Raw genomic sequence first — 15,468 nt, forward strand, 5'->3', positions numbered from 1 at the left:
AGGTCTATTAAAAAAGAAAATAAAAGAAAGGACGCTTCACTAATACAACTAGAGGAGCCACTTCCCATTTCAGTCGCCTCAACTATCTCTCATAAGTAGGTTCCTTACCTGATGACAGTACACACATTTTGTGTCTTGTCCCTTCCTGCAGTTTTCGATAGAAACCAGTGCTGTTTTGGCAATCTATGCGGTATTGTCCCATCGTGCAATGTTGAATAAAAGATGCGGTCAGAGATTGTGTATTGTCCCCTCCCTGCAGGCTTCAATAGTCGACAATACAATAGATAAAAGACTGGATTGGATGCGTTCTACAGGGAAAATGGTCTTCCACGAAAAAGACAATTCCACGTGAGCACTCATGTAGTCTCATAACAGCAACAGCAATTACCCTTTACTTCATACCAAACAATCTTTGGGAGTAGCAGAACTAGTCAGGAGACAAGTTCAATTTCTCCCTGGTTTTCTTTTAAATAATCAATCAATCATCAATCAATCAACCAAACAATCATTTGTCGCTTCCCTTTCCGGTAGTGACGGAACATGGTTTCCGTTTTCGTTGCCACCTCAATTTTTGCTAATATACCGTTTCTCTCGCTGTGTCTCGGATTTAAGGTAAGGTTTAATACCATGGGCTTGCTTACTGTCTACCTAATGCTCGAAATCGGCAGCGATGAAACACACGACCGACCGGAGCGCATTCTGTAAAGACAGTGGGCAGTAGAACTGCTAACGCGATAAACACAACGATAATCGGATTGTGAGAAACCGACCGCGGACACACAGCTTTTTAAACATTCACGATCAGGCACCGTGCGGTGAAGTATTCCTTCCTTCGTGGATCGTGCCGCGACTGCGAAATTGCTCCGTCTGTGTATCTCGGGTGAAGAGGATGCGGATCGAAGGGACCACCCTTCTAAATGTCGGCCTGTACCTTTGAAAGTCCCGCGAACGCCGTTTGGGTGAATTCCGCGGAGACGTTTACGATGTAGGTCTGAGCAAGTTGAGAAAGGAAAAAGAAATATATAGTACGAGAAAAGACATGTTATGCGGTGTAGTACAACCTGCGAGAAGTATAGGAGAGGAACGTAAAGAGGAGCTTGGCGTAATGGAAGAGTACCAGATATATTGAGTTTTATGTAGTACCCGAGTGTTACCCGTGGGTGGTGATTCTGAAGTCGTAATGAAGGTTGGGAGGTGACAGGCTCGAATCCAGCAACCGTTTTGTGCTGCTCGAGGTTTTTCCCGAGCGCACTTTCCAAGAGGACGTGAGCCGCAGTTGCTCTTGAAGTCTGCCCATGACGCATACTTCATACTTTCGTTCGCGTCATAATCGTACGTTAAACGTTCCACTGTGTCGGACATATGTATTTAAATACTCCTTTTTTTTTCTCGTACTATACGAATGAGTGGAATGCATTGCCTTAAAGTGTTATCAATGCTCTAACGTTGAAACACTTTTTGTCTGACCTTCAAATGCCTGTCTGAGTGTCGTACGCGGGATTACTGTGTGTGATCTTCTAGTTGCTACGTAATTCTTTTCTACACCACGTGCTATGTTATACGTATATTAACAACAACAACAACTTTATTTTGACTTGTTATAGTGGGGAGGTTCATCACCAGAGGTGATACTTTACCCCATTGCTGGTGTGGAGGTGGGGAATAAAATAATGAGCCCCTTCACAAGAACGATCGAAGTCCGATGGTGTCCAGAAATTGTCCAGAAATTGTCCATATGGTGTCCAGTGTTAGCAGTATAGTGTCTTCCACTGGATTGTAGTTGCTCCATGCTTTCGTTTGTGTACAGTGTGCCGGCTGTGACCCCATTCTTGCAGCGACTGTCAACGCTGTCAGCAGTATTGACTAAATAATACTAAATAAATACTAATCCCCATTTGACTGCACGCCATTCATAGCTACAGTTGTTTGGCGGTACTAATACGCATTTCGTATTTACGCGAAACAAACTGATATACGAGGCGGACTTACGTTGCATTCGGTAGGTGCTGTCAGCCACTCCCATCAGATGTCGAGGCCGTGCTTAGTAATGGTCTACTGAACGCAGTGGTATTTCGTGCGCCCTATAATTTATAATTTGGCCCAGCTATAGCTTCACGTGCGAGCGAACAATAAAACTGCCAATACCGTTTTCCTTTTTCGTCAAACGATTTGCACGCCACGAACCCGCGCGGAGGAGCCGGGCCATTTGCCTTTTGGCCTTTTCTGACTCCTCGTCGTTAGGCTCACCCTATAGGCAGTTTTCCAAACGAGACATTTAAATAGAGTGCTCTTCCAACAGCCATTGACACTGATGGAGGCGCGTGCGACCGCCACGCCCCCAATGCGTCTGCACAGTCCACACTCGCCTTGTGGCGCCCCCGCGCGGAGAATGAGCGCATTAATGAGGCGTCCCTCCGCAGCGCCTTCGCGTGGTCCTGGAAGGAGCGGCGAACTCCCGTCTTCACCGCTCGCTCGCAGATGGCGCGCAGTTTCAGTTCCCCCATGTTCCCTACAATTTTTTTTTTTTTTCTGACTGTTGGATCGATAATTCCGGTGAGGCAAGAACAGAGGAGAGAGGGATGAGGAGGTTGTACACACAGGAGGAGAAAGAGAGGAGTCCTCGGATTGGAGGGCCACGTTCGAATGTTTGCGGTGCCGGGGATAAGAGTACATACACTTTGCCCTTTTCTTCCCGAGGGTGGCGAATATTGGAATGCTAATATGGAGACGGGGAAAGAAAGGGATGCGAATTAAAAAAAAGAAAGACACAAAAATAGTTTGTTACTTCCGTTTGTGAGGAGAGTTAAGGAAATGGTAACAATCTCGCTAGGGACATAATTTGAAGGAAAAAACGAACTGGGATGGGGAATTGGATTTCTCGCCCCTCGTTTCTCTCTCTCTCTCTTCATTTATTTATTTATTTATTTTTTTACGTAACGGGATGCGAAATGAAACTATTTCTCTTCCCGAGTGGTCGGCGTGCCTTTTATGTGTCTCTCTTTTAGTTCTGCGTTGCGGTCAGTCTCGTTTGGACTGTGAAATGCTGGTGAAGCTGGGGTGGGGGGTGAGGGGGGTGAAAGAGAGGACGGACTGATCGTTTAGAAAGGTCTAACTGAAAAGCTTCCACAGGGTTGGTGCGGGGAGATATCGGCGGCAGGTTTCGCACATGGGCGGGTGCAGCATTGTCACTTCGTGGCGTGTTGCAGTTTTCCGAAAAGGAGCATCCAAATTAAAGGACTTTAAAGTGAAATATAGCCATCATATTTTATGATACCATCTTCAGTTGTCTCGCGACGTGAAGCCCCGGATTGTTATTATTAATAAGATACCATTATACTTGTTATCATACTTGGCTGTGTGATATCACACGCAAGTTGCCAACCCTCATAGCTTCGCATAGTTTTCGCACTAACTAATTTTGAACAGTTATGGGAACGGTAGCTGCGGCCTTCTTACGTTCTCCGTCGACAAAGTAGGAGTCGGCCCCGGATTGGCGGACAGATATCACGTGATGTTGATGTACGACATTAATTAAACCTCTACCCGACAAACGTCATCGTGACGTTGGTAGACAGACCGAAACCAAAACAGATCGGAAGGGGAGAGATGGATTCCACGAATGAACAATTGTTCGCTGCTTCCTATTGAAAGAAAAGTCGGACCGAAGGTCGCGTCCCTTTCAGAGACCATCGGAATCCCCTCAAGACCGTGGCTTTCGGGCGCGACCTTATTCGCCACTGGCTTTGAACGTAGTTCAACTCCACCAAACTCATGGCGCTGTCGAACATTATGACGTCATTTGTTTGCAGACAGGTAGAGGTCTAACTGCTTTCAAGAACAACAGCAGCCTTTGAGAAGTTCGGTGTAGACTGGTGTATCCCTTTTTGAGAAAGGTGTGTGCGATGTGTGCCATCTGTTGGCCTGCTGCTCCGCCATTACCCACAGTCCTGGCGGGAGTATGCAGGGATAAGAAGATGAAACCTGCAAGAGTAGCTTGGTATCGCTTCTGGGTGTAAAACCCCGCACGCCAGGCCATTTCTACGGATACCTGGTTTACGTTCTACATAGCGTTCCTCGATACACCAATCTAATCGCGCTCTCCAAGTTGCCTGCATTTTCAATAGATGGCGCCCTAAAAATATGCTTGGGCTGGTCCTATCGCCTCCGAGTCATCTCATAATACATTTCCTTTCGAACTTTTTTTTTTTTCGGGTTTGGAAACAGAAAACTAGTCCGATCTGGAAAGATCCGGCGACTGCGGCGGACGTTCGATGCAATATAATCGCGCGTCGTTCCTGCATTGTTTCACCTGCTCTGTGAGCCGGTGCATTGTCCCGCAAAAGGAGAACGCCTTTGAACAAGAGAGAACTGATGTTCTGAGGCTGGGAACAACATAGAAGGGACAATCACATACAAGGCCTCAAGTTCCTTAAGAAATTAACGATGAAAGGTAGAAGATGAGATGGTAGAGCCCTGGACCGGTAATCCAGAAGATGCGGGTTCGAGTCCTACAGCGGGCTAAACTTTTCGGAGGCTTCCACCTTTCATCGAGAACGCCTTTCGTTGATTCCCGCGCCGTTTTGTCTTTCAAAACCTCCTTTAACCGACGGAGTAAGTTACAGTAGTATGCCGAATTAACCTTTCTGGAGATAGCCAGTCATGGAAACACCTTCCTTGTCCCACGACCTTTCCTGCGGATCGTTGAGTCTTGAATTTCTTCGGCCACGGAGAACCCGAGCGCGTTCATTCCATGGACTGTTTATTTTTAATGCGTTAGCATTAGGAGTGTCGAGGCCGGAGGAACTTAGGAGGAACTTAATTAAAGGCAATTAATTGAAATTCAATATTACATGAGGTTTTAACTTTTTCACGGTTGAGCATGATGGGCACGTTTGCATCATGCACTCCTGGTTTCCCCCGGAGTTTTCTTCCCCGCGTGAATAGGAACTCCATGACAGCCCGACGTTCAGCCTTTGAAAATTTCACGCTCGCAGTAGACATGGTTCTGTTGATAGTCCGAGCAAAAAAGAAACGCTTGGCGTTACAAACCTACAATTTATCTTCTTCTTCGTGTAAATCTACTCCCAAATACGCGATTTTACAAATTCTACAAAGATGCGCGCGGCGCAAAGCAGGATGGGAACTTTTGAGGGACCCTGCTCCGTCGTCTGCCTCGGTTATGATGTGCCCCGACTGACGCTGCCTCTGCGCGCGCTGGGAATGTTGTTGTTCTTCTTCCACTACCTTTGCCTCTAAGGCCCTCTAAGTTCCCATGAGCCCTTGCGTGCTACTTTTGTGCAGATGCATGGCAATTTTCCAATGCGTGCGCATATCGTCCGTGAGCAGTCATTGTTCGGGTCTGTGGAGTGCTCTCGCTTACCTCGACTCGACTCTTTGATCATGATCAAGGTGATCAAGGTGAGTGACATATCAAGTTCTAGTAAGCCCACTAAGACTGTGCTGTAGTGACTCTTCCGCTGTCGGCTCCAGATGACTCTGCGTCTTGTCGAGTTGAGTCAACCCGACAACAAGGGGTGGGTTGACGCGCTCGACTCGACGGGCGAAAATGCATTTAAACGCTGTCGGGTCGAGTTCCGGACGCGAGGAACTGTGGGATCGAGTACAGCCATCGGTCTACGCAGGCGGGCGGCAGCACGCAGGAGCAGAAACAGGAACCGGAAGACATTCTCACTGCGCTGGCAGCTCGACTCGCCGCGGGGCGTCGCTGCGATCGTCTCCCGTTAGAGCGAGCTCATGAAAACAGCGTCGGGTCGAGTTCAACTCGACTCGACAGTCAACTCGATCGCTCTGTCGAGTTCATGGAAACGCGGCTACGATGACGAGATGGCGTTCGTTTAGACCTTGTCGCGTTACTCTCAAACCACTATAGTCTGCGTGCGCCCCATAGCCTCCTTCCCAGCGACGACACAACAGCGGTGGACTGCCATTGGGATGAACACTGGTGGCCGCCGTCTTTAATGAGTACGACTGACCAGAACGTAATATTCCATATAAGTGGTGGTGGTGATAGGGCTTGCCGTTGTCGGCCTCACGTATGTGGGCAACGTCACGACTCACGCCCTGGGGGAATGTGCGTCCTGGGCCGACTTCTAAGGGAACTGTGCCGACATATGTCTGAAAGCGTCTGAGGAAAACCCAGGAAAAACCCCAGACAGCACAGCCGGCACCGGGATTCGAACCCGGGTACATCCCAGGTTCGAATCCCGGTGCCGGCATATAAGTAGTCATCCGGTAAACATCAGAGTAGCGTATCAACGTCCTAAAGATCAAGGAAAAGGAAGATTGCTTGCTTCCGCGTGCGATGTGCACAGTTGTTCACGCGAGGAGTGCTGGCCGATCGGAAATATCTGTTCTACGTCGGTTCCCGAGCGGGAGAAAATGAACGGGCACGACATGGACGCGAACGGACACGAAAATGAACGAAAACACACACGGGAAAACGAAGGAAGTCGGCAAACGCGCAGTCCACACGTGCACAGTTCATGTGGCTACCACGGGGTGGCAGCAGTAATGGCGGCGCCAAATTGAATCGCGTTTTTGCATGCGTTTTTGTGTTTATCTGCGAGTGGATCGGGACGACATCTTTTCGATATGCGCACGACGACACAACATGCGCAAGGAAACCGCGGTGAGTGCACACACGACAAATGCTGCCTGGTGCCTCATCAAAATCTTGAAATCAGTCGACAGCTCCACACTGACTAAAATCTAGAAATAAAACATTGAAGGAGACACGATATTTAAATGAGGGTAAAGCGTATTAGTTAATGCACGAGACATGACGAAAGTTCTCAAATGAAATCACGTGGCCCATAAGTCGATGAAGGTTGGTCGAAGGAGGGTTTACACGCTTCTCTTTTTTAAAAATCTCCGTTAAAAGCAATCCCACCTTCTACGTGTTCCCTTCTTTCTTCCTCGTCTATTTGATCGTCACTAGAGGACGCTGTTGCAAAATACCTTTCGACAGAACATAGCTCGGGACATGTCGACGTTCAAAGAGGGTTACTGGGAGGATTTGCAGGCACTTAAGCCTCCAGGTAGGAGAGATTGCAGAGGAGAGGTTTTATTGAACGCCTGCAAAAAACGAGGAAAGGAACGTCCTGTCGGGTAAATAGTATCCGCGGACATGAGAAGACTCTGTAAGTCTGCTGCCTAATGGAGGAAGCTTACTGCAGGAGGATGTCGTGCTTCGCGTTGTGCTGGCTGGATAAGGAGGGGAGCTGGCAACGTGCATGCTTGGCGGAAAGTGTCGGAATGGGCTGTGTTCGAGAGGAAATAGTGGCAGAGCTGGAAGTGCGGTTGAAAGATGGGAGCCACATTCAAGCGGCAAACTGCAGATCGTGGAGCTGTGGCTCGTCTGGGTGTTTTCGTAATTCTTTAGCGGACGAGGAATATGAAGTTCGCGTCTATCTCGCTAGGGGAAAGGAGAAGGAACAAAGCTTGGAATTGCTTCACGAATAGTAGCATGCGACTGCATCGGGGGGGGGGGGGGGGTGACGTAAGACCAATCGTCGAACGGATTAATTGCAACGTGCTCTGCGGGCGCATAGGATAGGTCGCGAGAGTCTTGCAGAAGTTTTCTTATTATAAGCCTTATACTGTGCAAAACTGCAATGACCTGTATACATGGCGATACCCAATTGATCCCTTCAATGACATGTCCGCGGAGATAACACATCATTGTGTCGGCAATGACATGTACATGACGATATCACATCGATCCCTGCAATATGTACCGGAGGATAACATGTCGCTGTCTGATAGGACATGTTGACAACCAACGTGGTCTCCGGCCTTCTTGTACTCTTCAAATAACATGTTCCTGAAGATACTGCATCATTATGTCTGCAATGACATGACGAGGAAGATACCACACCATTGTGTCCGCAGTGACCTGTACGTGACCATATCACGTTGATCCCTGCAATGACGTGTCCATGGGGATAACACATCGCTGTGTCTGAAATGACATGTTGACAACCAACGTGCTCTTCGGCCTTCTTGGACTCTTGAAATAACATGTTCCTGAAGATACTGCATCATTATGTCTGCAATGTCATGACGAGGAAGATACCACACCATTGTGTCTGCAGTGACCTGTACGTGACCATATCACGTTGATCCCTGCAATGACTTGTCTATGGGGATAACACATCGCTGTGTCTGAAATGACATGTTGACAACCAACGTGCTCTTCGGCCTTCTTGCACTCTTGAAATGCCATGTTCCTGAAGATACCGCATCATTATGTAGAAATAGAAATAGAAAGGAGAAAAATGGAAACGTAGGTCGCACATTATGTCTGTAATGACATGTCCTTGAAGGTACCATAAGACTGTGAAGAACGTGCAGTACATAATAACAGTCCGAAGTGTTACGTCGCAAGGCAGCTATGATCATCAGCTATGCCTCGGTGGTCGGTCTTCCCACCTGACGGCCACCAGTCCCAGGCATATTCAGACGCATTCAAACGCATTAGTTGCACGTATATAACGCGGGTATATGATGTATTTCAAAACGTAGTAGTCAAGAATACAGGGGCGGTCCCAGCGAAGTACTTTGGGGAGCGGGGGGGGGGGGGGGCGACATCTGCGAGCCTTTAGCCAATCGCTATCCATTTGGATGCGAGGGGGCGGAAGGGGTTCTGGACAGGGGCTCAATCTTTTCTCGTACGAAATCCTATCACTTGTAATCCATTTTAGGCCCCACTTAGGTCGCTCTCCTTGAGAGAGTCACACGGAAAGAGACGAAAACTGGACCAGGCTATGCTTTTTGGGGGGTGGGAGCGACCGCCCCCCCCCCCCCCCACATGGGACCGCCACTGTCATAAACATGTGACGTCACGAGAAGACTGGTTCGAGGTCATATTTTGCTGTGGTGGGCAAGATTAACACCACCTAGGTACAGTAAGCCTGCGCGCTCGTCGACGTGACGTAACAATTAAGGGTCAGCCAATGAGGATCGTGTTTTCAACGGCGGCAGCCAATCACGAACGTGCTTTCAGCGGTCGTGGCTATGGGGACGAGCCACCGTCGTCTACGAGCTGTGGTTGAACGTCCTCGCGTACGAAATGGGAGAACTTGGAAATAAAGCGCAAACTCGTCTCAATCTTTCTCAAAACTGATTTTCTGGAAAGCGTCTCGCACTTTTTGTCTAAATATTTATAGGTCTGCAGGTTCCAGGTGAGCTGCAATCATTTGCGGGTTCTTGAATTCGCAGAACGGTGAATCGCAGTATAGCAGACGAATTCTGACTCTTAATTTAAAGAAGGAGAGGAGGCAATGCGCAGGTTTTTTGTATCTAGGTGGCGTTGGCAAGATGCGGGAGAAACGTGTCGGCTGATAGGCTGGTAAGGTTGCTAGGGGCCCATCCAGCATGCTTTGCGCGGCGGCGTTACGTAATCAATGACGTAGGAGCGCAAGTCGTCTATAGACTACCTGCGTCTCTACGTCATCGCTTACGTTTCACCGCCGCGCAAAGCATGCTGGTGGGCACCTAGCAACCTTATCAGCCTTTTCGGCCTCTCAGCCGACGCGTTTTTCCCGCTTCTTGCCCACCACAACAAAATATAACCTCGAACCGGTCTTCCCGTGACGTCACGTGTTTGCAAACAGATGGACGTCTATAGACCTCTACCGGAGAAACGTCATCATGACGTTGGTAGACAGACTGAAACCGAAACAAATCGGAATCCACGAATGGGCACTTGTTCGCTGCCTCCTATTGAAAGAAAAGTGGGACCAAAGGTTGCGTCCCTTTCAGGGACCATCGTAAACCCCTCAAGATCGTGGCTTTCGTGCGCAACCGTGTGTGCCCCCTAGCTTCAGGCGTAGTTCAAGAAATTGGTGGCGCTGTCGAACACTGTGACGTCATTTATTTACAAAGAAGGATAGACCGATTGAAAGGGAATAAAAAGCGTCTTACTCAGACCTCGTAGATTTGTTCTAGAGACAGCTTACACGTTGTTGAAGCTCCCGTTTAGACGGAAAGCGGGAAAGTCAAGAAAGACGAAAGGCGGCGGAAGACTGACATACATTCTCGAACACGTACCGACTCTGATGAAAGCCAAGACGAAAACAAACGAACCACGTCTGCTCGTAGAGGAAATCCCGCTTTACGTGCGCCATTCGAGAAACGTTGTTTGTTTGCCTCTCCGTGCTTTTAAGTGCTTTCAGTCCAACAGCAGGCGTCTTCGCAATGTCGGTCCCTTGCATCTGCTCAGTTATGCGCAGTTTTGGAAAATTTGAACGTCGTAGGAGCTCGTTTTCGGTCGAGGATGTGACGTCGAGGAGACCTTGACGGAGGAAAGAAAGAGTTGTGTCATCGAAGATGTCTTTTAAATAGAAGCGGTCCAGTGCATGGCAGTCGCGAAGGTAACAAAAATGAAGGGGATATGCCTTTTGTATACAACTGGATTCAGAGAGTGCTTTCTCTCTCCCTCTCCTTTGCTGTACATGACGTCACAGGAGTTTTCGTCGCGCTCCCAGCAAAGTGACGGGGACAACTCTGCCCATGTGAAGCATTCTCGGAACATCTCTTGATTGCCGGACGGGTCCGGCTAACCGCTACACCGCGCTTACATACCAACGACTTTCGAAGGGGTCTACTTCCGGACGGACAGGGCACACACACACTCTCTCCTATATGTTTTTCTCACGCACACATACATACGTACACAAAATGAAGCTGGTGACATCTGGTGAACGTCATGGAAATTAAGCAAGCTGAGGCTAGCTGCCCCCCCCCCCCCGCCCAGACAGACAAAAACAAACCCTCCAACTCGTGAGAACATTGAAAGATCGAAATTAGAGGCAGTCGTCCAAGGAGCCAGACAGCGACAGGATTCGAACATACTCTCTTTGATTGCCGTAGTACTCGTCAATACAACGCGTGTTTCAAAGCGGAGCATGCCTTGATGATGGCGCATCAGTTCATTTTATTACTGTTTCGTCGAAGTGCTCGAATTGTTTGCTGCTGTTACGCTGCTTTCAATGCACTTGTGGCCCTGAGGGTCCTTCGCGTCATGAATTAATTTTCCGGCGCGAATTCTTAACCATCTTAACCCGTCATCGCCAGCATCACCCTGGTCCGCGATAAGGCGAGCCAGAGTGATCGATAAACGGCAGCGAAACTGTTTCAGCGAGAAAAGAAAATGGTATCGAAGTTATATTTCATCAAGCACCTACCTTTCGGAGGAAAGCTTTCTCATTTCGAAGCACGCGCACGAAGAAAAAGGTAAAAAGAAAAGCAGTCGTCGGGCATGGTAAAATTAAAAAAAAAGGAAAAAAAATCGAAAAAGAAACGAATGAATGAATTTCACCTATTACTTTTTCCTCTCTCTATCTCTCTCTCTTTCTTCGCCCCTTTCCAGACAAAGGAGAAAAAGCAAGACTCGTTGTCGATTCAAATCCGATTCTTACATTCGACTTAGGCCCAACACCAACTCAAAATCAACCCCTTCCTTCCCCCGCCTAAAAAAAATGCAGCTCGCTCTAGTCACCCTCCTCTCTCTCTTACGACGCATGCGCAGCCGGTCCCCTCCCCCGAACGCCACCTAGCCATCACCTCCTCTCATACCTCCTCGCCTTCTGTCGAACCTTAGAAGTCGTCGGCAGCCCTCCTCAGATCGCGTCGGGGTTCAACAAACTGGGGATTCGTTATATTCGGGATATTTCTCTTTTCGTGTTCGTGTTATCGATAACCGGTGTGGAAACCTCTCTTATATCGAACATCACCCGATCTTCGATGATGCTGCTAGTCGCCGTGGGCTTTGTACTCATCCTGCTGGTGGTATTTCTTATCGTTATCATCGCCTACACGCAGAGCTCGGTGTTGCTTGTGGTGTGAGCGGTGTGGTGATATGGTCGGCCATCCGGTCCGCGCTGGCTCGCGCATGGCCCGCTGGGAGATGGCCGTTGGGACGGCTCTCTGCGACGAAGAGCTCGTTTGTGCAAGAACGTCATGATGATGATGATGATGTGTGATGTCGATACTCGTTGTGGTTAGGTGTTGTGTGGTTTTTGTACGTGTCAAAATGTGAATTTCGTGTAGTGCATGAATGACGATCTGCGTGCGTCAAGTTTTGGAATGTTCAGGTTGGTAGAAAGTTTGTTCGATTCTTTCCAACGTGTTGGTGTGTCCATGAAGAAATGTGTTCATGCGTTGTGCTTGGCGCGGCTGTTGGGTTAAAGATTTGCGGAGCGTTTTCTATCACCGCGGAGCAACTGACGCTGTGAGCGGCGCGCGGATCTGGACAGGTGGAAAGGATGAAGAGGGTTTAGTACGCGTCCTGGCCGAACTTGAAGGGCAACAGGGACGACATGAATGCGGAAAGTTTGCCGAGAACACACGGAGAACCTGAGGCGGGATTCTGACTTCGCATGACGAGGGGATTCCACTCTTCCACTTTGCTCGTTTGCATACCTGGATAGCTGTACTAAGTTATAGAGAGCTATATAGTCTTGGAACCAGGATCATCGTATAGCCCTTAAATCCTGCCTGTCTAAACCCTTGTCTGCCACCCCAGCTCGAGCATAACATCTGCCACCCGGAACTTTTCCTTTACTCTTCCGTGCTTATTTGAGCAGATCGAAGCGATAGAGAATTGTGGGTCTCGTTTCATCTCTCACAGTTATTCCTCTGGAATGAGGCTTGTCCAGTGACGTCACGTTTGGTCACGTGTCATGGGAAACCATATTGCCGTATACCGGAGTCACAGTACACTCTTAAAAATGAACTTCACCGCATAGCACGTCCCTAGCCAACCATCATCTCAAATGATATCGTTATCTGCCCTGATTTGTCGAAAACTGTAGGCGTACGCCTTTTTTGTGACACTTATGCTGTTCATAATTGTCACAAAAAGGCGTACGCCTCCCGTTTTCAACAAATCAGGGCAGATAACGATATCATTCCAGATGATGGTTGGCTAGAAGCGTGCTATGCGGTGAAGTTCACTTTTAAGAGTGTAGGAGGGTATGCTGCGAGGTGTTGCGGTGTGCGCGCAATTACGAGAGGAAATTGCAAAAATACACGCCGCTGCCTCATTCGGCCTGCAGTAGGACCCCTGTGACGCATCGGCCCCACCGAAAACGCGTCCTCTGTGTACTCTGTCCCGCGTACTCCGGTGCTTCTACTAAACGGTCTTTCAGAGCCACGAGCGCGATAGGCTATCCGGCGAAGTTTCCAAGGCGTCTCATTGGTTTTTCCGGCGTCCCCATCCTTCCTACGTCACGGAGCCAGAGCAGCTTCTTACGCAATCCGACCTGCAAGCTGGAGCTTGAGAGTGCATCGAGAGCGCCACGCTGCGGTAGACGAATGATACGTGAGGTTTAGCAAAAAAAAAAAAAGAGAAAAAGAAGCGGGCTTCCTGCGCTCTGGAGCCGCTACTTAACGAGGTCTCATGTTTTCCCATGTCTCGTTGCTGAAAGCCTGCGTGTTTGAAAGCCTCATTAGTGTATGATTTATCCGGAACAAATCCTTGAGCTGCCTCTTTTGAAAAGCCCGTCCATAGTGAACAACTCAACAATAGTGCCGCTCTAAACATACGTACTAAAAAAGATGTTCGAACTTTCCTTGTTAAAAAATAGAAATCGTTATTTTTCATCATCACCAGTTATTTCACATTGTTATTTATTTCATGCTCGATAAAAATAGTGATTTGTTATCATTAGTTTGTGTGTATGATATATGACATGATGTATGCTGCTGAAACTTTGGGCGGCAGAGCCCTGTTATGTTACTTCCGCTAACTTTTAGCTTTGCTGTCCCACCATGTAATGTGGTAAATCAATAAATTGAATTGAATTGAATAAGCTATGCCATTCTTCAGGCCACACATCTCCTGCCATTGGCGCTTTCGCTGTGAAACTATTACGTTTGCTAACTTCATCTTTCCGCGCACTGCAGTTTTTTTTTTGAATAACCTCCCGAAAGAAACTACCTCCGTTGAATCAGTTGAGCGCTTTGATTGATTGATTGATTGATTTTATTTAAAGTGCCCACAAACAGCCGTGGCCTTTAGTGTGGTGCACGAAACACAATACATACTTTATATACAACAGGGAACTACACATGCATAATGCTGGCTAATTAAAGATTCTGGGATAACTAAATTAAGAGAAAGATATACTATCGAAATGTCGCACGATCAGAACCATAGTCATTATACACTTTCAGTAACCGAGACAAAGGAGAAGCAACGTCTGAATGACTAATGTAGAACAAATTTCGTGCCCTTGTCCTTGTTGTAAACAGAAAATTAACGGATGACAACAACATGGGACAGTCGATTCCACCGTTAATTACTTTTTCCAAAAATCGCAAATCAATACATCGTCTTCGACACGACAATAACGGAAGTCCTATATAATCAAGAATGCGTTCATAGTCATAGTATAACCTCCTAATCTCTTTCAGAGTGCCTTGACTCTAACACGTTTTTAAAACGCATATTTCTTATAACGAATTGTCTCTTGGCTCTTTTATCGTTGCTGTTGCCGTTTTGTAATATGCGCTGACGCCTGTACTCCACTCTCCCACGTAATGCCCTACTTGGGCCTTTGGGATCAAAACAAATTGAATTAAATCCTGGCGCAGAAAAGAATACGTATTAACTGAAAAAAAAATAATAAAAGGCGTCTCTTCTCGTATTTACTTTGCGGTGGTAGCACTTGTTGCATCCGAACCGCACTATAGGCTTTAAATTTATTTTATTTTAAATTTATATATTTCGAGATATCGCTGGCTCTTCTAGAGCCATTGCAGGAGTGGTTAAATACAGTAACCTGGGAAGCACATACGCACATGACAACAACGGAAAAGAAAAGAAAAGACAATAATTGATAAGCAGTATCAAAGCTGTCTGGGTTCCTACGATGAGAGCTTGAGGCGGGAATCCAGCTTTTCTGTAAAAGTTGCATATGACTGGGAGCTACAAATTTCACGGTGTAGATTGTTCCATTCTTCAGTTGTTCTTGGCAGAAAGGAATATTTAAAGCCATCAAAATTAGCTGCTTTCGAGGTTTTGTTTCTTCTTCTTTCAGTTTTTGTTAGCTAGTAATTCCTGTAGCAGTAGTAGGCATATAAGGTATAATGGTGCTGACGACATAAACTGTTATTCCCTGTTCTTCTGAGCACATGTAATAGTAATGCATTGGCTTGTTTTTGGAACTGCTATCGTGTTCACATTCCCATCTGCTAAAACGATTAAGCAATCGTGCAACCGGAGTTTTCTACCTTTTGTTGGGGTTCGGGACATCTCTTTCAGCATTAAAATGCGGCACAGGTCGTCGAGGTCTTCTTTGTACGAGGTCGTAACGTGTCCGCTTAGAGGCCACGTGTTCCAGCACGCTTCCGGACGGTTAAAGATGGTGTCCTGAGATTTGAGCGCACGCAAAGGAGCCCACAGGTCATCAGAATCAGTCCACTGACCGACAGCTGTGACGT

At 47.5% G+C, this 15,468-nt stretch overlaps 1 protein-coding gene across 2 annotated transcripts in view; it reads left to right on the forward strand.

Annotated features, from left to right (window-relative positions):
- Nucleotides 1–15,468, forward strand: part of LOC135387864 (cubilin-like) — a 180,116-nt gene that overhangs the window by 25,962 nt on the left and 138,686 nt on the right. Inside the window, exon 1 of one of the 2 annotated variants that reach the window (XM_064617050.1) lies at nt 11,648–12,116. The exons of the other annotated variant lie outside the window; for it this stretch is intronic. Coding sequence (XP_064473120.1) covers nt 12,080–12,116 — 37 coding nt within the window. The 5' untranslated portion in view covers nt 11,648–12,079. Of the gene's footprint in view, nt 1–11,647; nt 12,117–15,468 lie in introns of those variants that run through there. 2 annotated transcript variants of the gene reach the window in all.

The sequence above is a fragment of the Ornithodoros turicata genome, chromosome 3 (assembly GCF_037126465.1).
Source record: "Ornithodoros turicata isolate Travis chromosome 3, ASM3712646v1, whole genome shotgun sequence".
Classification (NCBI taxonomy): domain Eukaryota; kingdom Metazoa; phylum Arthropoda; class Arachnida; order Ixodida; family Argasidae; genus Ornithodoros; species Ornithodoros turicata.